Below are 25624 nucleotides of genomic sequence, written 5' to 3' on the forward strand. Positions count from 1 at the left end.
GCCCTTAGATAACACAACATTAGAATGAGGATAACATTGGCTATACTACAATAAAAGTCAGAAGATACAAATGTACATGATACATAATTTGCCTGTCAGTGTTATGATGTTGTATATTAATATAATCTTGGATTAATTACTGATGCATGGAATGTGGTAGCAGCAGTACTTTAAAGGTCCCATAACATGCTTTTCCGGTTATTACCCGTCCCCTTGTGTGTTATGTAGCTTTTTCTGCATGTAAACGGTCTGCAGAGTCAAAAACCCTCAAAGTACACCCTGTAGCGAGTAAAACTCTAACACAGAAAATATTTTTTTCTTCCTGGGTATGGTGACGTAACCATACCCAAATGGACCAATCCGCGGAGCCGTTACGTTAACACACACAATCTTCTGTCTGTGTGTGAGCACACACACGGGGTGTTTCTCAATCGCGAGTACGCTTGCTTGGTAGCACATGTCTTCCGAGTCACTTCCTTCAGAAGCTAGGCAAGAATCCTTCCTGGCATTCGGAAAACGAAGAGTGGAACAGGCTAGCAAGTGTGCAGGTGTGCGTCATATGAGAGGCCCCGCCTTACATTTTCCGCCACAGATTTGGGGAAATTGGTCCGTGCGCAAAGCATTGTGGGGATTTTAAGGACGCGAAGTCTACCCATGTGCAGCCTCGAAATTTCCCCCAAACCAAGGACGCGGCCTCGGTGGAATTCCAAGTATGCTGGACATTGGAACGGTCCTGCTGCGCCACTTGATGACGTAGCATCCTTGAAATATTGGCTTGGAAGCCAATATCCTCGCGATTGAGAAACGGCCACAGACTCACAGCCAGGCTGCGGGTGTGTGTGTGCTCAGGCTGGTTTCGGGCTGGGTTTCGCTGTGCCCACGCAGCAACCAGGAAACCACACCAGTAAGCCAGCTCACTAGGGCTGCAACAAACGACTAATTTGATAATCGATTAATCTATCGATTAATGAAACGATTAATCGACTATTCTGACTATTATGCCTTGCACAATTTCTCAAACACTCTTATTTAGCCATACACTTTTAGATTTAGCTTGAGGTTGTTTTAGGCATGTGGAAACTAACAATGAAGACAATAAAGATTAATATTTGATTAAAAAATACATATATTATTAAATTAACTTAACAAATTGTGAACAAAATTAACATTGATTTTTATTTAAATTAAATAAATAATATTTCACATCAAAAGAAACAACAATGTTTTAACAAATCGTATTAAATAATCTGATAACAGAATTGTGAACAGAATAGCTGAAACTTTAACAAAATAAATAACTCAGTTACCTCTAATCATTAACCCATGTTTGTATAATTTTGTTAACTCCATGTGTTGCTGACGTGGAAAAGTTATTCGTGGATGGGGGGGCTAAAGAGCTACTAGAAAGACAGTCGAACCCGGTGCATTTCTCCGTCTGGATGTGGTGCATTTTTGCTAAATGTTTAGACAAATTGCTCGTGTTACCGCCCTTACATGCTAAACTCTTATTGCACTATTGGCATCGAGCATTCTCCACCTCAAGACGGGTAACATTTAACCACACCTTGGAGCGCTTCTCTCCGCCACGTCCGCCGTGTGTTGCATGCATGTAGCAGCCGCGTGTGTGTAAACTGCCCCGCCCCCTCGCACACAGACGGGGAGAGAGATCTCGTCTGGATTGGAAAGATCGAAAATACACCATAGACGATTTTTTTTTGTCTTTTTGCATATTAGAAACGAGTTGGCGACACTAAGACTGCGATATAATGTTTTTGTGGCAATAATACATATGACATATATTTTTTTAATGTCTCCAGTACCGATAAAAAGACCCATAACGTTGGAGTTTAACGGCGCGTAAAACACACGTGATGACGTCACCAACGAATCGACGACTGAATTAGTTGGCAACTAATTTGGTAATCGATTAAGTCGATTAGTTGTTGCACCCCTACAGCTTACACTGTCGGCTCCTCGCAGCAGCGAGCCTCGCAAAGTCCCGCCAACACGGCACCCAGACCCCACGCAGCATTCTCATCTGTTTGTCATTACTGGTGTCATTTTCTGGTTGCTAACGCCATTGTAACCAGTGTGCGAAAAAGCACACGTCCCACCGTCCGGGACGTGTTATTTACAATGTCGGACAAGTAGATCTTTCAATTGACTTGCCCGGCGGACAAGTGACGTTTTTAGCCCTCATTTATTGACAAATTATTGATAAACTCAGTTTACAAAAGGCAGAACTCATTTGCAAATTGTCCGTGTCCGCCGTTGTTCGTTTAGAAATGTTAGTTTCGGTTCTCCTTGTCGATTCCTAAGGAAATGCATCTCGCCGCTTTCTGTACTGTTAGACGGGGGCGGGGCGGTGCGGGACGTGTAGCACAGTGGCAGGGTTGGGAAGTAAAACTCGGTGCCGAGTAGGAACAAATAACAATTGTCCGGTACCGGGATTAATAAGAGTTGTGAGGACAGCCCCGCGGACCGCAGCTCTCTCTCTCTGATCGCTGCACGTTGCAGTTCAGCGTCTCTCTCTCTCTCCCTCTCTCTTTCTACACACAGCGGACCCGCTGCCCGTTTAACAGCCTAATCTTTGTCAAACTTTCTTATGTTCTTTCTCTAACACGTAATGAAGGTTATTAAGCGTTTTAGCTCCTATGTTGTTAATATTGACGCCATTCCCTTTATGAAGTAAAGCAGCCTCCCTGTCTGTGTCCTCGCGCTGTCCTCACATCCCCCGACCCCCAGACTCGGAGGAGCAAAGGGATGTCAGTATTGTTTATGAAGCAGGGTATAGAAAATACATTATTGAAATTAAAATAGTATTTATTTACTTTTACAAACAGTGAGCAGCTGCAGCATGTGTATTGCAGGACATGTGTAAGCGTGCAAGCGTCTTTGAGTTGTAGAAAAGCGCTAGGCCTATAGGCTATAAATATAATGTATTATTATTATTAGGCCTATGTGTTGGACATGTGTGGTTGGACTCTGTCTCACAGGCAGTGTAACATCAGAGGAGACTGGGCCAATTGTACATTCTCAAACTGCACCACATAGAACTAACTAAACAATGCAGAGATTATTTTTATATCATTTTATTCAATAACCGTAAGAAATTAAACAGTATGAAGTGATTTCTAAATAGGAATACAGATTTGACTTAATGTTTTCATAAATATGTTTTTCTCCCAGTTTGTCATGGGACTTATTTTTACCCTCTCAAAGAACCGGAATCGAGAACCGAAAATAACCGGAATCGAAAAGCAGAACCGGAATCGTTCAAATCCAAACTATACCTACGTGTGATGCAGTAAAATCTTACCGCTCACTTGCGTTAGCGGTGTCGTAAAAAACGTGGGAAAATGTAAAATACGTTGGCGAAGAAGAAGATTCCAGTGGCCCCAATTTTTCCATTCTGGACAAGTGAAAAATGTATTCGGACAAGTAAATTGCCAAACTCACTTGTCCATGGACAAGTACTCTCTAAAAACTTTTTCTCACACTGGTAACACATAATCACTGATGTTCCGCTGTAACGGTGGTGGACTCATCAGAGCACAGTGGGCTCACAGGGAGGGGGGGGCAGGAGCTCCAACAAGCCCTTTAGGACAGAGTGAATACACATACTATACAGAGATGCTGTATGAGAAACCAATGTGAGTTTGGAAAATTGCACAATATAAATCTATTCTAGTATACCTCAACAATGGAATTATGATCAGTAGAAAGGGCCATGACATGGGACCTTTAAGGTTGCCAGCCATAATGCTTAAATAGTTTCTTTCTGCTTCAGAGAGCTGAAGTTTGTATATATCACGCAGTCTGTCTTCCGGTTGTCTCCTTTGAATGACGAATACACACTACCCCCGCCTGCTGGTAAGGAGAGTTATTGCCACTCACGCATGCGCAGTTCGTACGTGCTACTTGGCCGTCGGCTGAAGTCTTTGCGGTGTGTTCCAGTGCGACTGTTGGCCAAGACGCAGGAGACGTGAGGGACACAACAGTTGTGTTCCGTCAGGACGTGTTCTTTGCAGTCAGCTTGTTGTGTAGCGGCCTTTAGACATGCAGATGTAATGTGCAGACTAATGTTATCTAGTGGGAGGCTCTTTTTTAACCTGTTGAGCCCCGCGGGCGGGGGCAAAAACGCAACATCTGCAAGAAACGACGTCTGAGGGCTTCTTAACATTTAACAACCTATTAATGTGTCATACCCACTTAACGGGAAGAAACTCAACTAACTGACGATATGAACAATTTTTACCGAAACAAAGCACAACTCTGACGCCGAGCCTCTGAATTAGCCCTGAGTGAAAAAATGCTAACTCATTTAGCACAGAACTCACGGTAGAAATACTTTATTAGGTATAAGTATCATCACTGTGCGACCAAAACTCGCGGCAGCTCAGGCAAACCCAGACAGTGCTTTACTGAGCCAAAACGGCAAATATGTCTTAACTTTGCTGTTTTTCTGATCAAAAGTTGTGTTCAATGGCATTAAAACGAGAACAACGCTGCTGAAGGTTAATCCAATGTGTCTGTCACTTTGAAATGATTACTGATAATTAGGGATGGGTATCGTTTGAAATGTATCGATTCCGGTTCTTCTTATCGATTCCCCGTTTCGATTCCAAAATTGTAAAAGAAAGAGGTCAAACGTTTAGATAACAAAAATATCTTTATTCTTTTAAGCTTTAACTGACATTTTTACAAATAAAAAATATACATGCAATACAAATGTATTGCACAATAGCTGTGTTTTATTTTAACTGAGCTATGCCTGTGGCAAACTATTAACAGGCATTACACTGTGCCTTGTCTTTTTCTTTTTTAGTGTAGTGGAGCCTCACTTTAGAGCGTTTACCGCGACCCATCTTTGGTGTTATGAAGTGACTGAGCTCGTGAACTGTCTACGGGAGGGCGGGGGGAGCCTCGCTGCGGGGCAACTGTGGACCTCTGTCGCCTGTCAGCGCAACTTACATGATGCCGTTTAAAAAAAAATAAGGGCGGTGCCGGCCGTCAACAGCCCGCTGACGACCGGCCATTCTGTGATTCTCCAGAACACACAGATCATGGCCAGTGGATGTACTGTATTCCACCGGGTCACCGCAGCGCAGACGGACCCGGTGGAATACAGGGTCTACCGCGTTTAGGAACCGTTAAGCAGAACCGAAATTGTGTATTTTGTATGGGTACCCGGCATTTTCTTATCGGTTCTCATCTGGAACCGAGTTTCGGTTCCCAACCCTAGTGATAATCCATCATTCCATTTTTGTCAAAAACTGAGATTTCATATTAGCTGCTATTAGAGCTACAACCCAGCTTCCGGTTTTGGGCAAACTGCGTGTGCATCACTCTCACTCCTCAATGGAAATGTTTAGATGGATTTAGGAAGTTCCCCTCGATTCTATTGGCTCTAACGGTTCAAAAGAGGTGTCAATCATCAAAATCGACCGAGGGGGGCCAGAGATATGGCACATACACCCAAATTACCCCAGAAGTGTTTTTTTTCTTCTTCTAAATCTCTAAAAAGGTCAAATGTCACTTGTTTTGCATCAATCTTGATACACGGTACTTATTATGTTATAGTTTGGATTCCTAAAGCTTTTAGTCTACTATCCCATCATTCAAGGGTGGTTTTCACTATAAGTAATGTTGTTGTTTTTTGGACGGACACTAATTTACTTTCTTTACTATGTTCAATCTGAATTTACTTTAAAATAAAAACAATCTATATTGATTCTGACTTTTCTACATCCAACTCACAGGTTTATCATTGCTTTGAGAAAAAAGATTATTAATTTACCCCTTTTAGAAGTGAAGATATAGTAAATTGTTCTGGGAATATCATTTTCGAGCCTGAGGCCTGAAAAACAGGCTCGGGGCTCAACTGGTTAAAGGCCATACGCAATGCAAAGGAACACAGGTGGAGGAAAGAATCTCTTGCCTTTCGTGTCTTAACTCCACCTCTGATCAGATGATGACTGCTACAGAAACAGAGTACACAGAAAGTGCTTGTACCGCTAATTTCATTCTGCATTGTAAAATTCACCGTTTAATGTAGTGTGCCTCTCTCTGAGTTGACAGGAAATCAGTGGCCTGTGTTGTAACTTGCTGCAAAGGATGTGAAATTACACTCAATAACTCTCACCTGCCACACACGCTCACATGCAGGAACTTTTTTTTCATCTTCCTGTAGTGATTGAAATGCACAGGAAGTGATGTAACTCTACAGTGCTGCTGCTTACAACACTGATCTAGTATCACACAACACATGTTCTGTAATGGCAACAGCTGCCGCACGGATTTGACTTTGTACAGTCCGTTAGCTTTGAGATCTTTGGTGTCCAGGTGTGACAATATTCAGCTTTTCGGTTTAACTTTGCGGCTTTTGTCTGTTATGAGATGTAAGTTTGCACTATGGGCAATATAAATTGAAGATCTTCTATGATGTTTTTATTACCCTACAAACAAACGTTGCTGGAACCAAACCCTATCCAGAGATTAAAGAGAAGGAGAATGCTGCACTTATCAGACTGTCAGGTCAACAGCGATGACAGAAACTTTATACGATTTCATTTATAAGGCCAACATTTTCTCCATTTATTCTGGAATAACATTTAACAGGTTTATCCTTTGTTTCTGAGTTGCATTTGGTGTTGACGGTTGCATTAACCCTCTGGAGTCTAAGGGTATTTTCTCGATTTTTAGATGTTTCCTTAAATCACCTTTGTAAATGTACTTATAACATGGCACCCCATGTGTTACATATCAAACAGACAATCTCTGGTCTTGCTATAAATGCAAATTACTCACCTTGGAGCACTGTGATGAGATAAGTAGCTCTAAAGCTTAACATTTGACATCCGATTTTCGGAAAATCTTCAAAACTCTTGTGAAAACACAAATTTACTCTTCATCCAATTTTCTTGGTGTTTTAGATTTGGTTACCAAAGTCTTAGGATCACAAAAGTAGTGGAATATTTGAATTACACTGTATATAAATGTGTAATTCATGTCTAAAATGAAACAAATTAAATTCGAATTTTGAGTAAAATAGGTGTTTATCACTCTACTTTCACCACAGCAGGGACTGAGATACATTAGGACTGAATAATGACTTCATATTACATACCACGGTTCATGTGATGTGTACAAATACAAATTGAGCATTCAAACTTTTTTTCAACCAACAATTTATTATAAATATGTTTTATTCAACCAACTATTTATATAAATATAAGAAACTGGAAAATCTCACTATTTACAATATTGAACATCAGAACTTTCAACCAACTATTCATTATAAATGTAAAGACAGTGTCTTTGTCCGTCTTCCAAGACAGTGGGTCTGGCTGCTGTGTATAGGTGGGGGTGATGGTGCATGGGCTGTTGTGTAGGTGGGGGGTACGTGTGCTATAGATGGATGGCTTGAGGCTTAACTGGTTAATATATATGAACACAAGTTTCTCTCATATTGCCGTTAGTCAAAATGTTGTGTTTTGATGATTTTAAAACACAACATGTTGTACTTTCTTGTTATGTTGGCTTTACTGGGTCCTGGAATAGTCTGCAATTGAAATGGAAACTGAGCAATCTGGTGCCACTAAATGTTTTTAAAGCTCGGTTGGATGCTACTCAATCGGAAGCTGTTGGTACATGTTCATGTGGATAGTTATGTAAATTGTAATCCCTGTAATGATGCTGTATGATGTCCTTTTTGTTGTTCTGTTTATGTTTTTAATGTTTCATGTGGAACCTACTTGAACAGGTCTCCCTTGAAAAAGAGATCAATGATCTCAATGGGATACACCTGGATAAATAAAGGTTTGAAATGAAATTAGCACACAGTGGTTACATCACATTACCTATATTTATAGAATCACCACTTAAACGGACAGTACCTGAGAGGCCCTCTTGAAGCTTTAAGATCTTGTATGGTATCTCTTTGCATGCCCTGTCTGTTTGTGACCACAATAATTTGAGCACCTGTCTTTTTTGTTGACAGACTATTTATGGCTCATAGAGACATGGATGTAGGGGGTGTTAATTGCTATTTACACAACAAGAGTAGATGCTCCCATCAGCCATTGTGGAGGCAGAAGGTCCAAAAGCCTGAAGGAAGACTGTGTTCCTGTATCCCTGTGTCATGCAAATGTCTAGAAGTATAGCAGTCATCCCCTCATCAGGCCAATGTGGTGGTCTATGGCTCCTACATAATGAAGTGTCTTTGGGAAATATTCAGTGTATGTATTTGTGAATGTTTACTGCTCCTGATGAGCAGGTGGCAACTTGTATTGAAGCCTCTCTCTCCAGTGTACGGATGTATTGTTGAATGTTTATGCTAAGTCCAAAAAAAGGCAGTAAGGCACTATATAATTACAGTCTATACTATTTGTTACTGAAAAGGTTAAAGAACTTTTTGTCTATTCAAAAATGATACTCTGATCAGTGGCTACTAAATGGATTAAAAAAAAAAATCTGTTTAACTTTCTTTTTCTGTACCGTTACACATGAGATAAAGTCCTGACACGTTTTAGTTTTCTGGATTGATTCGGAGAGCAAGGTAGATTTTTTTTAAATTGAGGGAAAAGGAGTGGGAGGGATGTAGTGGAAAAACAAATGAGGTGAGGGGGGAGGAGAACTCGGCCAAAGTTAGCTTGGGTGTTTTTTTGTTTTGTTGGTTGCTTCTATGCACTGAAAGAAAAATCCTCCCCATCCTGGTCGCTGACATAATGCCTACACACACTCGTTCATGTGTGCTAAGACCCACCTACCTCCACCCACCACTCATTCAGGCTGCACAGTCCTTCTGATGTTTATCACCCCTTTACACACCCTATGTTTTTTTGTTTTTTTACCCAAATATGACTATTAGAAAAGTAAACTGGTTTAATGCATGTTTATTGACCGTATACTTGGAGAGTTGAACACACACAGAGGCTAGAAAAGTAGCAGGTGGCTAACTCCCTTGTCTCCACACATCTGGTTAGTTAGCCAGCTGAATGGCTTGAGTAGCTGCCGCCTGCCTGGTGCACTCTGAAGTCCTGTTGGCTGGATGGCAGCTGCTGCTGTTCAAACAGAGTTGCATCTGCTGGGCCCTTTGTTCTAACACACACACACACACACACACACACACACACACACACACTCTCAATGACTCCAAGTGTGTGGTTGAAAATAAGTAAGTTCTTTTGTTTGGTAGTAAAATTGAGGTGGGGGAGGGTTTTAGGGCAGTGCTAATGGGAAGTGTGTGTGAATAGGCGCTTTCACACCGGAGTACTTTTCCCAGGAATAGTTCCGATAGTTCCTGGGATTATGCGTCCAGGGACTTTCCTGGGGAGAAAAAGGTTCCAATTTCTGATAGGCTGGGCGAATTGCGAACCACGCCCCGTAAAACTCAAAAGAAGTTTTTGTGAGGCCGCCATTTTATTTGCTTGCATTATTAGCATTATTAGCATTAGCCCAGCGCACAAACGGAGAGAGACTAACTTATGGCAACACAAAAGAAAACATGGGAGCGGTGGAGTGATGAGGAGGTGTCGGCGCTTCTGGCGATTTACAGCTTCTGCTGAAGCCAGTCCCCAACTCCGGGGACTTCCGGCCGGGGACTTCAGGTGGCAGTATACGACGTGAAGTTGTATGCGGCCTGCCAGTAAACCCAAAGCCGAAGAAGAAGTGACGTCAGCAGCTCCCTCAGGGACTTATTCCAGTGTGAACGCGATTTACTAGATAGTTCCAAGAAATAAAAGTTCTGGGGAAAAGTTCCGGGAACTATTCCTGGGAAAAGTACTTGGTGTGAAAGTGCCTAATGTGACTTATTATTCAATGGATGCATGTCTTTTTCATGAATGGCTACAACTGATACATTTGCAAAAGAAAAGTGATTCCATCGCAGCTCTGCACTGCTTTATGAATGTGGAAACTAAAGTTTGTGTGACTATCAAGAAAGGGTTAAGTGCTTTGGGGAATACAATTGTGGAAAAATCATTGAGGCCTGTATTTGGAGTCCTTCATTGTTCAATTTAGCTTTTACTTTGAGCCTTGAGTATTTGGTCTTGTGCACTAATTCCAACGTTGTCTTTCTTTCTTCTCTCCAGGAACTAGGACCATGGAATAGCAAGCTTCATATTAGCAGCTAGCTGATTAGCTCATCACTGCACAGCACAACTCCCTCCATCTGTTGGCCCCCCCTCACAGCCATGGCGGACCCGGGGATGTTGAGTTTGTTTGGGGACGATGCAGGGTTGTTCTCTGATGGATTAGACGGTTTAGGAGACTGCTTTCCTCAGCAGCCGGCCCCTGCGCAATCCAACCCTTTAGCCCAGCAAAATAATCCCTCTCTGAACCATGAGCACCAGGGAAACAGGGGCTACCACCAAGGGATGATCCACAGTGGCGGGCCCGGACCAGGGCAGCCTAAACTGGGACAAATGTATGACCATGGCCCCTACACGGGCTACGATCAACCTGGTGCCGCCGCCGCAGGACGAATGATGTCCCCGAACGGTCCAAGCCAGGGGCCACCTAACGTGAACACGGCAATGAATGGCTTGGCTTCCCACTACCATAATAACCCAGCTAACTCTGGCAGCAGCCACCATGGGTACCCGGGTGATGCTGCAGGAGGGAGTGGGGCTGCTGTCTGGGGCCAGCAGCAGCAGCAGCCGCCAACGAGCAGATCAGCCTATCAGCAGCCTCCTGCACAACCTGGGGCTGGCCCCAATCAGCTGGGGGGCTACCAGATGTCTCAAGGCAACTATGGTGGGATGCAAGGCCCCCCCCACACCAAATGCAGCTCGCATGAACCAACACTACCCTTCACAGGGCATGGCAAATCCCCCACAGAGCATGGCACAACCCACCGCTCAGGACCCAGCACACTACCTGGGACATGTTGGAATGGGGGGGGCCCAGATGCGTCATCCCCAGCCCCAGTCACAACCCCAGGGCTATCCCAACATGGGCCACACATCCCGGTTCCCACACTCCCCCTCCCGACAGCCTTCACACCAGCACCAGCCAGGTATGGCAGGGTTTGGGGGCGGCCAGTACCCCGGCTATCAGGCACAGTACGGAGCCATGGGACCCGGGATGGGTCAGGGTGCTAATGTCAATGCTAACACCAGCCAGGCCATGGGACCAGGGCAGCTCGGTCAGAGGTTTACCCAGGGATCAGTCCCAGCAGCTGGCCAACCAGGGCAGCGATACCCCCCCGCACCAGCACACCAACCCCAGCCCCATCAGGCCCTCTCTGCCCAGATGCAGCAGCCAGGGCAGCAGGGGCAGCCTATGCACCCCCAGAATCTTCCCCAGGCCCAAAACCAGCCCCACCTTGCCCCCCCAGCTCAGGGATCTTACTCCTCCCCTTCATCCATGTCCCCCATGAGGGTTTTGGGGACCCCGACACCACCTCCCCAACAAGGCAGGCCCCCTAGCGCAGGACTAGCCGCACCCCCAGAGACTTCAGGCTACACAGCCCTGCAGCCTACACCCAACGCTTTGACCCAGAGGACTCCCCAAATCCCTCTGTCTACTCCACACCCCCAACACCAGCAGCCCCACAACATGCCCCCCAATGCTGGGCAAATGTATCCTGGCATGGGGCCGCAGCGTGGTCCTCAAATAGGGCCAAATATGCCTCAGCTCCAGCAAGGTAAGCACAGGGCAGCTGATGATGTCACATGTTTATATAGTGGTGTTACTTTAGGTCACTGTATTTGCATTCATTCAAATTATTCACTTCCATTTTAGACATTTTAAAACAGCATCTCCAGAAATATTTGAGGGCAACTTTCTCATTTGTAGAAACGGTACACATTGAAGATGATGTACCACAGTTGTAAAACAGTTCAGCTAATGTTCATCCTCTACATTACCTCTAGACTCACACATGGTTACTATTGTAGTAAGTCAGAAGCTTGATGTTGTCTGTAAACCTGTAATGTTCATGTATTTAATACAAAAGATACTGTTATGCCCTCTGCCAATTTGATGAAAGTTGTAGTTGAACTGAAGTGTCTATTGTTGTTATTTCAATGCTTCTTAAAAACATAGTATAAATGTATGTTTTACTTTGTTTTTATTCCTTATTAAAAACTGATTTACCACAGCCAGCTAGTGTTTCTATTACAGTTTTTTTCTACAACTGCTATTTTGGTGATTGAAATACCGGGAGGGAAAAAATAGGGAAGTGTGTGATCTATTTTTATGCCTTGGTAATTGACAGGAGGGAAAACCCGTTGTTGTTGGCATTATTTATTCAAAGTCAGAATGAATACTCTACTCCTCTCCCTGTCTCTCCCTCCAGGGCCACATGAAGCTCCAGTCAGCCAGGGGGGGGGACCAGCGTTTGCTCCAGACCCCGCAGCAGCCCCCTCGCAGCGGGCAGCCCCTGCAGGCCCCTTCCATGGGCCCGCATGGAGTTCCGGCCCTAAACCAGGGCTTGGCACCACCCACCCAGAACGCTCAGACCCAGCCCACACACATGCCACACCACCTGCAGAGCACACCTCCTGCAACCAACACGGCCTCCCACCCATGGGTGCCTCCCGCCTCCCACCCGCTCTCATCACCCCCTCACACCCCACAGAAAGTGCCTCACGTACAGGTGAGTCTCCGTCAGACAAACACTTTGGTGTGTGTGTACGAAAGAGATCCAGGCTGTGCATTTCTTTTTATGTGTGGGTGTATTTCCTCAAAGTGTTTATTTTTCATGTGGGTGGGGAAAGTGTGTGTTTGGAGTGTAAGGGAAGTGTGTGTGAGTGTCCGTAAATGTCTGTGTGCACATGACATTTGAAAACACAGCGGTGCTGCGCGCTGGTTCAGTAGGGTTGTGTGTGTGTTTTGCCCTTTGTGTCCTCTACTGCCGGGTTGTGTGTGTGTGGTTGTGTGTGGAAATGGATTTTTGCAGCTGTTTGTTTCCTGTGTGCTGCATATCCTGAGATGTGTGCCACACACACACACACACACACACAGGCGCCACCAGCATAATCTCTCCTCCCGTTTGCTCCCACATCTCCCCCTCCTCTATAGAGAAAACCTCCCTTCCTGTCTCTCTTCCCCGTCTCCTCTCTTTCCGCTCTCCCTCTCTCTCTATCTGTGTCTCTCTCTCTCTGCCTGTCTCTCTGTGTCCCACTGTTTGTTTTATCTATTTCAGGGTTGTCATCTCTTAGTTAATGTTGTGTAGCCGGATGTGCAGAGAGACAGACAGTTTGGACAAAAAGGGAGGTGGAGAGGAAGGAAGAAAAAGCTGGGGGGTGATTAAGATATTGGGGGAGGGGTGAAACACCAAGAGGAAAGAAGTGGGAAAACAAGCAAAGATCTCGAGAGGGAGATCTCTAGCAAAGCAGGGGGGGGGGGGGGGAGAGAGAGAAAGAGGTTAGCAGTTCTCAATGGCAAACTCCATGTTTGTTTGAGTGTGCACCGCCGCCACTGCCTGTCACGTGCCCCCCCCAGCTTCCATTAGCTTTTTTGTTGCTCAAAGCCCCCTTTCTCCACTGACCCATTCACACACAATAGCAGCCCTATGCGCACACACACACACACACACACACACACACACACACACACACACACACACACACACACACACACACACACACACACACACATCCACACACAGAGATCAAGACCCTCTATTTCCTCCATTGTTGTTCCCACTACCCCTAGCTTTTCTCTCACTACATCCCCCCTTCAAGACTCGGTTTTGTGGTTGACATTTCAGCCGTCACTCTTAATTTATCCAGCACTCCTGACCTAGATGCCAGGTTGGCTGGTGAGCTCTGCGCTGCGCCTGGGCGAGCTGCATTCACCGTCCTGACTCTCGCTGCAGGCCCCGCAGCCCCCGTCATCACACACGCATACACCCCAACAGTGTGGCTTGGGATGGTGCAGTTTAGAATGGGATGGCAAATATGGCCTGGGGAAATAGGATAGGATAGCCTAGTGTGTGTGTGTGTCACAGGAAGGGAGTTCTGTGTGCCTCATGATGCACTTGTTAGAAAGAGCTACACACACCAAGCTGGTCAGTCGGTCATAATGACTGTATGTCTGTTACTCTAAGCTCCATCTGTTCACTAAGCATGGTTATCACACACACACACGCGTATACACGCACACGTATACACACACGTGCCTCTGTCAGCAGCTCAAGGTCACAACTCTGGCAGAGTGCAGCGCTGTGACCTTTATTCTACATCTCACTCGCACACACACATACACACACACAGCGTTGCGTGCAGCACTTTAGTTGACATATAACATGCCTGTCTCGCCCCTCCCCCGCTCATGCATGCTGTCAGAGCTGCCATACCATCCAGCTCACCCGGCTTCGAGGGAAATGCTTCTCTAATGTTTAGTCTCTCTCGTTTCTCTAGCAGATATCACAACAGAATGCTTGGTTTCTTTCATACATTTCATCCGAACTACATGTTAGTTGGGTGGTACGGTAGTTAGATAGTGAACGCCCTTAAAGAGTCAACAAACTAGGGCAACTTATTTGCGTTTTACACCTTTCAAGCTCTGTTGTTCTCAAGTTGAACTCTAACGGTACGTCCACACAGCAGCGTTAAAGAAATCTTGGAGGTGGGCGTATCTGAAGCTTGGGGATTTTTTGCGACCAACAACCAATCACATGAATCTCCCGCCCCCGACATACGAAGCAAAAAAGCCCGAAGTAAACTGGATATATACTCCCCAAACAGGCGAAAACCTACCACTGTCTCTGCCACCTCCCTCCATGCCTGGCTCCTCCGGTTTGTATCCCGGTAGGTAAATAGGGACTGGTCATAAAGCACCGGGTGATTCCCTACCGCTAATTTCTCCTCCATGTTTTGGAATATGAGGAAATGACCTGCGGTATATCTCTCCCAGCATACACGCAGTTTGATTGGCTAGCACTTGTACTGTCAGATTTGTATAAACGGGATTTGATTGGCTGATGCTTCCACCTCACCTTCAAAAGTTGAACATTGCTCAACTTTTGAAGCCTGAGATGCCTGGAAATCTCCGCTTTGCTTCCCACAATGCAGTTCGGCGAAAAGTGAGGCAAAGTGACGTCACCCCATTCAAAGTGAATGGGCAGAAGCGTTGGAAGATTTTTTTTTAACGCTGCTGTGTGGACGGGCCGTAAGAACAGATGTATAGAAACTTTGAGGTGTCATGAGACAGCTCAGAACCAAAGGCAGCTGATGGCAAATGAAGTAAAGATCAGCTATAGAGAGCCACAGCAGATGAGTTTGGGTGCACTCTGGTCCTGAGCGGTGACACACTTAATCATCCTGTGAGGACAGATAATAAGAGCTCTGCTGTGGTCACCTTGCTGAGCTACTTCTCTGTGAGCTGATTCATCCTGGGTTCAATGGTTGAGTGATTTTTATTGGAAACTGTTACACCATTTGAAGAGACGCGCTGCTGTTGCAGAGTCTGAACAGGGAGGAAGTGCTTCCTTCTGTGCACACTGTGATGGTACCTGGATGTTATATCAATGAGAAACACAAACCAGTGTTCACATTCTCAAAATTCAGAATGATCCCAGCAATTGATGAATTCTTCACCTTCCCTTTAAGTCTGGTAGCTGATTGTGCTTTAATGTGTTTATATATATATATATATATATATATATATATGTATATCCATCAAAGTGAATGATGTATATCTATTGAATACAAAATATAAATACACAGAATGGAAGGCAGTGTACATAATGGTAGTGTGTTTGACAGTGTATCAAACTCTCAACATGTAAACATTGAATACAATTTGAGTTGGCAGAATAATGACAGTTTTAAATAAAGATCCTCAAGGGACCACCTGAGAGAATTAGTGCTTTTTCATGGGTCACAAACCAGCGTGTGTACAGAAAAGGAAGTGGCAGAACAGAGTTGAATGCCAAGTGAATAGGGCTAGTTTTGTTGGATGTTCCTTTATTTTGATAAATACCTGCTGCATGCTGGGAGACGGTGTGAAGATGTCAATCACTGATAGGTGGAGGGTGGATGGATGGATGGACTGATGGATAGATGTAGAGTGAGGGGAGAGGCTGAACGATGAGCACCATATTTCCTTTCACTCCATCCTTTGGGAGTCTTAAGTGTTTCCGCCTAGTACATTTAACCCCTGCACCTCACTATTTCTCTGCCCCCCCCCCCCCCCCCCCCCCCTCTCTCCTTCAGCTTCCTTACCTTCCTCTTCACACCCTCTCCCACTGTCCAGTGAGAGATGAAACTCAACACTGCTCATCTCATCTGAGCCCGTTCTGTTGATGGGAGTGACTCATGGAGGTCTTTAAAGATCTTTTTATTACACTCAGTTATGGGCAGTGGTGGAAAGCAAGCGGTGGAAATTATATCAACTCAAGTATTGTATTTAAGTACTAGTTTGACAAATTTTGACTTGAGTGCTTTCATCTAATGCAACTTAAAACTTCACTACCTTTCAGAGGAAAAATATTGTACTTTTTACTGTATAGATTTATTTGAACACTCAGTTACATTGTGCATATGAAAACACATGATATGCTTATATAGTGTAATGCAGTACTGTACTGCTAATCTACACAGTTTTTCAAGTATGATTTTGTCAACACTGAAAAACCTTAACATTAAAATGCTCTTATATTCATAAAAACTGGATAATATAATACAAATAATATACTGTGAAAGATTCATTTTGCATGAGGACTATTACCGTTAATACTTACTTAGGTACATTTAGATTCTGTACTCTATATTTTTCTGAAATAACTTCTTGTGCAAAATGAGCACTTTCTGCACTTTAAGTACACTTTGATGCTAATAGTTTTGTGCTTTTACTTCATTTTGAAATCAGGACTACAAATTGTAGTGGAGTATTTTAAGAGCATAGGATTTGTACTTTTACTTAAGTAAAGGATCTGAGTACTTCTTCCATCACTGGTTAATGGGGATATTATTCCAACCTGTTCTGGAAGTCACTGGTGTTTCAGTATAGGAACAGTGGGTTTAAAGCTAGCTGAATCTCTCCATTTTCCGGGCTCCGGATATTCGGTAGTAATCAGCAGCGTGCATTTCGGTTTTATTCACGGCATTCATTTTGTTATTCTACAGTATTGTTGTTTTATAGTTATTTGTTAATGTATATAACCCAATTTGGGTTCTTTGAAATTGAAAAGGATATTACATTGTGTTTGTTACTTTCGTTGCAGTTGTATATGTGTAATTTGGCTTGGCTTCCTGTTTTGTATGGACATGCTTTTATTTTGAAGGAGAGTTAGCGCTGTTGACAGGAAATTGTCACGTTGCTATGGAAACAACGTGACGGAGATTAACGGAGAAAAGTCATATCTACATATAAAGATGGAGAAAGTAAAGGATAAAGTTTATGGTTAAGGGTTAGCACCCCCCGAAGAGGCACAAGCTCTTACGTTGATATTGGAGATTTCAATAGATTCAATTTACTCCAACGAACGAATATTCGGATATTCGGGTACAGCCCTACTCCATTGTCATTCATGTGATTGATTATCTGGGAAGCTTGGCAGGAGGACAGATTTATCTCTTGGCAGTGCATTTCCCCCCCCCATCTCTCTCTCACTCTCTGTGATTGTCTCTCTCACCTAGTTATCTCCCCCCTCTCCCTCTCCTCACCCTATTTGTGTGTCTAAGTGGCTCGGTTTACGTGTGTCAGCAGGTGTTTGTGTGCAGAGGTTTGTGTGACCTTGCAGTAGTTTGGTGTGAAATGTGTGTTTTGTGTGTGTGTACATTAGTGTGCCCCTGATGGAAGTGGACTTTCAGTGATGGCACCCCAACTCTTCTCCTCCATGTGAAAACAAGTGTGTGTGTGTGGAAGGGAGCTGCTGCCGTGGCATTTTGCTGTAAACTTGCTGATGCTCACACACACACACACCTAGTAGACACACGCAAAAATGCACATGTACGTTTCACATGCACACACAGGCATACTCCCTCGCTGCGCCTTTTTGAAGTATGCAGATAATTTATTCGTGTCATGATGCCTGATTTCCCATCTGCTACTGGGACCCTGAGCAGCTGGAGAGCTAGAAAGAGGGAGGGAGGCAAGGAGGGATGGAAGAGAGCGTGAGGGAGGGGAGGCAGCTGTAGAGGCTCCCAACAGCTGGTAACCAGTTGCCTGTCACAGAGCGGACTGGGGAGCAATGAGGAGAAGGAGGAGGAAGAGGAGAGGATTTAGTCTGCAGGAGGAAAAATGAGGCGTCAGCCGGTTTGTTTACCAAGGTTAGCTTGCAGGACGGGGGAGGGAAATGAAGCAACAGGGAGTCAAGGAGAGAGGGAGGAGGTGGTAGCCATGGATGGATGGACGGACGGACGGACGGATCCGCGCTTCCCCCCTGCTCTGTAATCTGCCATTACTGACAAATTCAACCCCCACACTGCAGTATTGACAGGGCAGCAGGGCGAGTGTTGATGTGAAATATTAGCAGAAACATTTCACTAAGACTGATTCATATTAGATGTGATTGAGCTTAGAGCTGAAGCCGTACATTGATTAGTCAATAAATCAATCAGCGAGTCATGATAATACTTTTCTTAGTCTTCTATGGCAGTAACTTGAATATCATTGGGTTAATCGACAATGAACGTAATTGTTAGTTGCTGCCCTAATTATGTTTTTCATATGCTTTTAAAACCAAATTGGGGCTGCAAATGAGGATTCCTTTGATTATTAAGTTGTCTTAGTTATCCTCTTAAGACTACGTTTTTATTTGAGTTCCATTATACAGACATATTCACGTTTTTTTTGTCAACTATTTTTTTCCATTAGGTTAAATCTAAAGAGTTAATACATGGAAAGATAACATGATAGAAAATGGCACAAAAAGAAATCAATAAAAAAAGTTAAATACCCCAAAAATAATAGACATGAAAAGATAAATACATAATAAATGTATCCTCTTTATCGTAAGTATATAAAAGGTTATAGTGAAAGATGTCCGTCACAACTTCCCGGGCCCAAGTAAAAGACCCAAAGATATGAACTTATAATAAGCAGAAGATTCTCACATTTGAGATGCTGCTTTTTTTTTATAAAGATGCTCTTAGTTAGACAATGAAACTACTGTAATACATCTGTAAATAATAAAGCAATATATACTTCCACTTTTACTACTGTTACCTGGCTGCTATCACACTACTTTATACATGCTACACTTATACAACATAGTTTTACTGTTACTTTGTGTTGTCCACCTGGATGGGCTTTTTTGTAAATTGTTGTGAAAATACTGAATGCACTCTTCCAATATCAGAGTAGCACGTGATAACAAAGGCCCTACGTAGCTGTGTACGTAACGGGATGTATGATTACCTAGAAGAGCGTCAGGACACACTGTTTTAGGCATATGATAGCTATGTGATTAACATGATGATTCAGCCTCTATGGAGATAGACATATGACTGTCATGTTTATTGCTTACGCAGGTCTTAGCTAATCTGAACTAAACATTGAATACTGCTTTGAACCGGTATTCTGCATCTTGTGACTCCCTCTCTTGTATATCAGCATGTGAAGGACACTGTTCAGGAACTACTTCCGTTCTTGAGAGGATAATAAATACATGTATCCTGTTATTGAAGCTCAAGCCGGTGACGAGTGATATTTTTCTAACATAAATTGTGTCATTTCTATTTTAATGTTTTATGAATGCCCCTTAATTATTATTTTTCTTTTCTCGCCTCTTTGGCTGTAACAATTTCAATGTCCCCTATGTGGCACGAAAAAAGGTATTTTGATTTCTGAAAAACTGTAACTGCTCCCTTTCTGCTCTCTCAGCATTCCCCCACCGACCCCTCACTGGTTCCTGAAATGCCGACAGTCGGTGGCGGCCCCCCCGGCCAGCCTATCAGCACAGAGCAGCCCAGCGACCAGGAGACCAAGCCAAAAAAGAAAAGGAAGAAGAAAGCTAAAGTAGTGGATGGACAGGAGGAAGAGGGAGGGAAGAAGAAGAAGGCAGCGACGGGAGAAGCCGGAGGAGAGGAGGACGTACAGTCGGAACTCCCCGGAGCAGGAAGTGATGCGGGTGAACAGGTTACTGGCACAGGAAAGGTAGAGGGAAGTTCACCACTGGTGGAGGAGAAGAAGAAACGCAAAAAGAAACCAAAGGAGAAGGCAGAGGGAAAAGAGGACAAAGAGCCCAAGACCCCGAAGACGCCCAAAACACCCAAGACCCCCAAAGAGCCCAAGGAGCCTAAGGAGCCCAGGGAGAAGAAAACCAAGATCTCCACGCCCAAGACAAAGACCCCCAAGAAAACCAGGTAGGAGCAGCATTCCATCAGCATTGTGTGTCGGGCTGTTTCTGAAGCAACTCAACTAAAGCTAGCTAAACATCTGTACTCTACCAGCTGACTGAAGTAAACCTTCCTCAGCTTCCTGGTTGGGCGATATGCAGCACAGAGCCTTTTAGCAGCATGAACTACACAGGGGTAGCTCTATGGTTTCCACCTATAAGTACTTGAAATTATTTAAATGTAGTGCATCCCAAATTAAGAAAATGAATTGACTCTAAATTTCTGAAACCTAATGACTCCTACTGAAAACACACACTTAGTGATCACAGGGCTTAGTAAAGCATGGAGCACAGACACATCTCAGGATCCATCATTTCTTCTATAGAGACTGAACATCAGGGTTAAAATGACTGTTTATCAGCGACAGGTGGAGAGTAGCATTAAACACCGTCTTCAGGCAGAACATTGTGTGGTTAGCTCCTGGTAATGCCACTCCTCCAATAAAGGAAGTCAATACCCCAGACGTTATCATTATACAGAAGTCAAACCTGCAATTTGCAGCTTTTTCCCCAGTAAGAGCTGCTTTTGCCAAATGGTACCATTTTTGATGTGTAACAGCCATTGTAAGAAAACATACTTAGTCCCTCATTTTCTTCTGTTCATCTCTGCTGCTCTGGTTGCATTTCTGTGGTTTCTCATTTCTGCAGTTTTCTGTTAGTTTTCATGGTGGCATTTATAATTATCTTTCTATCAAAGTAGACTATATCATTTTTGTAAGTTCCAACTACAGAGAAAACGACATCCTAATGAGAGGACAGTGTTATTTCCTAAGAATGATATCTACAGATAGAAGATGAGCAGTACCACATGTACAGTTGATTTAGTGTGACACACGGCATTTAATTTAAGCTTACAGAGGAGCTAAACATGTTACTTTATCAAAGTGTTCTCTTAATGTTCAAATGTGGAGATTCCATTGTCTATGTTGATCTCTGGCATGGAGAGGTATCTCCGAGTTTCACGCAGGAAGTCCGACCTCGGGGTGCGTTCCAGTTGAAATGTCTGACTGGGAACTGATGTTCCCAGTACAACTGGAACGCACCATTAGCATGTCACCTTCCAAGGAGTGTGAATGGATCAAACTTCCTGTGCAGGATATAGATTAACTATGGAGCTTCTAGCACTTATGGCTGTGTGTCGATATGTGCTTTGGTTCAGTCGGTCTACACGGAGCTTATCACTGCCTCTTCTCATTCCTCCTCACTTCTCTCCCCCTTCTCCTTTTTGGTCAACACTTGTCCAACCTCTTCTATTTCCTGAACTTGTGTGATCAGATCGAAAACAGGTTTATTGCCTACTTTATAAGTATGTTTACACATATGATGTGAATATATTGGTGACTATGATGCATACATAAACAGTCAAAGAAAATCAATTATAACAAAAGGAACCAAAAATGTAATTATAAAAAGTATTTTGAGAAAAGTATTATAACATAAAAATATGGCAATATAATATTGGGAGGGATGAACCCCTCTGTAATGGTCACACATGCACAGCACACACAGTGAAATGTGTTCTCTGCTTTTAACCCATCCTAGTACCAGGAGTCTAGTACTAGGAGCAGTGGGCAGCTATTGTACAGCGCCCGGGGAGCAATGGGAGTGGGGGGGGGAAGGGGGTTGTCCGGTGCCTTGCTCAAGGGCACCACGGCAGGGCAGGAGGTGAACTGGGACCTCTCCAAGTAGCAGTCCACACTCCATTTTTAGGTCTGGTCGGGGACTTGAACCGGCGACCCTACGGCTCACAGTCCAATCCCCTGCTGACTGAGCCACTGCCAGATAATATCTACATGAATATATAGATATACCAAAAAACGACGTACCGTATGTGACAAAATTCTCGTAAAAATAGAATAAAATAATATATATATACGTGTTGTATGAAAAGTGGAACGTTGTGCAGGACTGTGTGTGTGTGTGTGTGTGTGAGAAACTTGATCGCACTGAGGAATGTGTCAGGCAGCCCCCATCTCTCTGTCCCGGCCCTCAGTCTCCCTCCCCTTCCTCTCGGCCCCTTTTATCCAGAGGAAGAGGGAGGGCCAAAGCAGCAGGCAGGGGTCAGCGCTGGGGGAGGTGTGTATGAATGCATTGCTCACTGGAAAAGAGTCAGAGGTGGGGAATAGGGGGGTCCTGGAGTGAGTGTGGGTGAAGCAGCGAGGGGGCAGGCGTGTGTTGGGGGAGGGGTTCGCAGTAATCTTTGTGGCAGAAAATGGCGTCTAATGATAATGAAGGCCATGCCGCTGACCACACCACCACCGAGGGGAGGAAATGTGGGGGTGGGGGAGGACACGCTCGGGCCCTTTCTGGGAGCGTGTTTGTAAACCGGCGCTTATCTGTTGTCAGGCTTTCCTCCATCTTGAGTGGCGGCCTGGAGCTCCCAGGTTAATTTAGCATAATAATGGCTGCTGGCCATTCACTGGTCCTCTAAAATGGTGGTCCAACTATCTCTTCTTTTATTCTTCCTTTCCCCCCTCCAGTACCACCTCTTCCTGCTGAAGAGGAGGGTGTCCTTTCATCGCTTCCCCTCTGCCAATCTTCCCTCTGTTCTCCTGAATGATGCCATGTGTTGAGGATGAGGAGTTTCTTTCTTTCTTCTGCTGTCCCATGTTGTCTTTTGCTCATCAAGTTTCCATATTATTTAATTGGGTTCAGCGTGGCCCTCATGAAGTTAAGGATCTTAATTTGTCATGGCTCATCCCCATAGAGAAGTCTTACAGTGAGTTTGTGTGGAGATTTGGTTTTTAATGACATTATTTAATTTCAAGGCCATATCATTTCTTAATGCAGTAAGCTATTACTAAATAGTTTTTTGTTCAAATGTCATAATATACTTTTCTGACTTGATTTGAAAGGGTTAGGCCATACAATTAGCTTTTAAAACGTCTCACTTTGTATAGGGAAAGTCCTCTTAGGGGGGCCACTAGCACATACATATGTTCCATTGCATTTTTGGGGGATTTGTGTGAGATGTTGGTGGAGAAATAAGCCCCAAAGCTGTAGAGTTTTTCATGTGGGCCACACCACACTGCAGTGTGTTCTTTCTACTCACTGTATTTTACACCTGCAGACTAAAGCGTTCACTGGTGTGTGTTGGCCTGTAGGTATCCCTTCCTTTAGTTTGGGCCAATGTCACCACAAGTTGTATTAGCTCTGCATTTTCAGAAAAAGTTTAGGTACCATCAACTTGCATGTCAGTGATTCTTTACAGTTGTTAAACACACACTCCTAAATTAAATGATTTTGTTGCCTTCATGTACACAGGATTTCAACCACAGAAATGTCTATAAATAAATGGATAAAGGAGAGGGTCCGTTTTCAGGTGTAGAATGATGCATTCATATGATGATATAGGACCATCATGAAATCATAGCAAAACATATTTCATATTTGAAATGATAAAGATGACTTTTCCATGATTGATGGATGTTTGTGATTGACACTGGAGGTCCTCACAGGGATGTGACTAAACTGTGATTCAGAGAGGGTTTTAAGTTTGTGTGTGATCCAGAGGGAATCATGTGGTTTACTAGTCCTGTCAGCTCACTCCTTTCCTTTGACCTTGCTCCATCCCTCTTTTCCTACGCTCCCTCGATGCACTCCCTCCCCGTCTACCTCTCTCAGAGGAAGTACATCTATAAATAACCCAGCCGCCACACCCTTCCCTCTCTCTCTCTGTGGGTGTGTGTCTGATTTGTTTGCAGTACACACAAACAAGTCAGACATGCAGGCAGACGTGTGCAAATACAGCCCTTCTTAAAAAAACAAAGTGTGTGTGTGTGCTGTTGTTGCCATGGGTTAGTGAGTACATTAGGGTTCAGTGGTATGACTCATCACGGCAGCAGGTGTCCCCCCCTCCCTGTCCTTTTTTTTGGTCATCCTCTTCATTTTCTCTTCTTCTCCCGCCTCATATTTTACTTCCCCGCTCTGCTTCCTGTCTATCCTTTATCCCCCTTCACACACTGACACACACCACAGCTGGCCAGCACGTGTGTGTGCCAGGCTACAAGCCCACAAGTATACAGCAGGCTAGTGGTGTACAGAATGAGAACCAGCATGGTTGCTTAGAATGTGATGGACAATATACATTTAAGATAACAAAGCACCATCTCTATTTAAAAAAATAACAGAGAATTCTGCTGATGAATGCAAATATATGATTAGTTATCTGATATTCTGAGTTACAAGGCTCTCAACTATTTACAGGCAAATGAAATGCCCATTAAGAAATTCAAACTATATTTTCCTCAAACTTGCAATAACCAGATGTTTTTACCACTTGGACACAACATTAAAATATCACCTATAACTTGTGATTGTGAAATTGTTGGCTCAGTTAAAATACATATCTTCCATTCTTGGCTAGTTTCCTCCTTCAAGACCAACATTCGCTATGGTCAGGGGTGCACATAACTGGTACGCATGCGCGGCAAAAATCTGAATTGCGTAATGTCACTTGTGTCACTACGCGCGTTTGCGTACCTCAAAAACAAAACACATCATTCGTCTACACGTGTTTCTTGTCAACACTCAATGGAGTAAACTACTAGACATGTCAAAAAAACCAAAGACATTATGCAGCTACGTTGCCGTTTCGCTCCCTGCAAAAAAATCTTCTGACTGATTGTACTGGGTGCTGGCCGAGTCGCGCAGGACATAACCGACGGACCTGTGAAGCTTTACAGGAGGCAGAGGCCTAGATCACTGGACGACAGAGTTGTTCACCGTGTGCACAGACAGGGTTAATGTCGGTATGAACAACAGAATTGTGCCAAAACTCCGCCAACTGGCTGCAGTGGGAGACTCCCCTGTGCACATTCTGTGCCCTGTGCAAAATCAGCTGATCACAACGTTCACGCTCTGTGGTCAAGCTGCTGCAGTTTTATTTACAACAAAGTGGAGTAAAACACACAGTTGCAAACTTACTCAGGCTGTTAATGGAAGAGTTTGAATAATATATCTGATATGTTTTATAATGATTGATCATGAAAGTGTTCTCAAAGCTGGTAAAGGTGCAGCTAGTTGTAATGGCTTTGTATACTGCAGGGTAGCTTGTGGATTTACTCCAGGTGGAACTAAAGTCTGATTTAACACTTGATTAGATTTCATATCATTCATTCACATCTGTGAAGTAACTAAAGGTATTAAATACATGTAGTGGAGGAAAAGTACACCAGTTACCTCTGAGCTGTAGTGGAGTAGAAGTACACAGTAGCATCAAAGTCAAGTAAAGTACAAATATCTCAAAATTGTACTTAAGTACAGTACTTGAATAAGTGTACTAAGTAACTTCCCACCTCTGAAATCAGATATGACTTCAAGTCATGT

General features: G+C 43.9%; 1 protein-coding gene across 1 annotated transcript in view; it reads left to right on the forward strand.

Moving 5' to 3' along the window:
- Positions 1–25624, forward strand: part of chd7 (chromodomain helicase DNA binding protein 7) — a 79846-nt gene that overhangs the window by 14117 nt on the left and 40105 nt on the right. Inside the window, 5 exon segments of the mRNA XM_034118485.1 lie at positions 10095–10772; positions 10774–11650; positions 12305–12330; positions 12332–12604; positions 19783–20264. Of these exon segments, the coding sequence (XP_033974376.1) occupies positions 10197–10772; positions 10774–11650; positions 12305–12330; positions 12332–12604; positions 19783–20264 (2234 nt within the window). The 5' untranslated portion in view covers positions 10095–10196.

The sequence above is a fragment of the Trematomus bernacchii genome, unplaced genomic scaffold (assembly GCF_902827165.1).
Source record: "Trematomus bernacchii unplaced genomic scaffold, fTreBer1.1, whole genome shotgun sequence".
NCBI classification, from domain to species: Eukaryota; Metazoa; Chordata; class Actinopteri; order Perciformes; family Nototheniidae; genus Trematomus; species Trematomus bernacchii.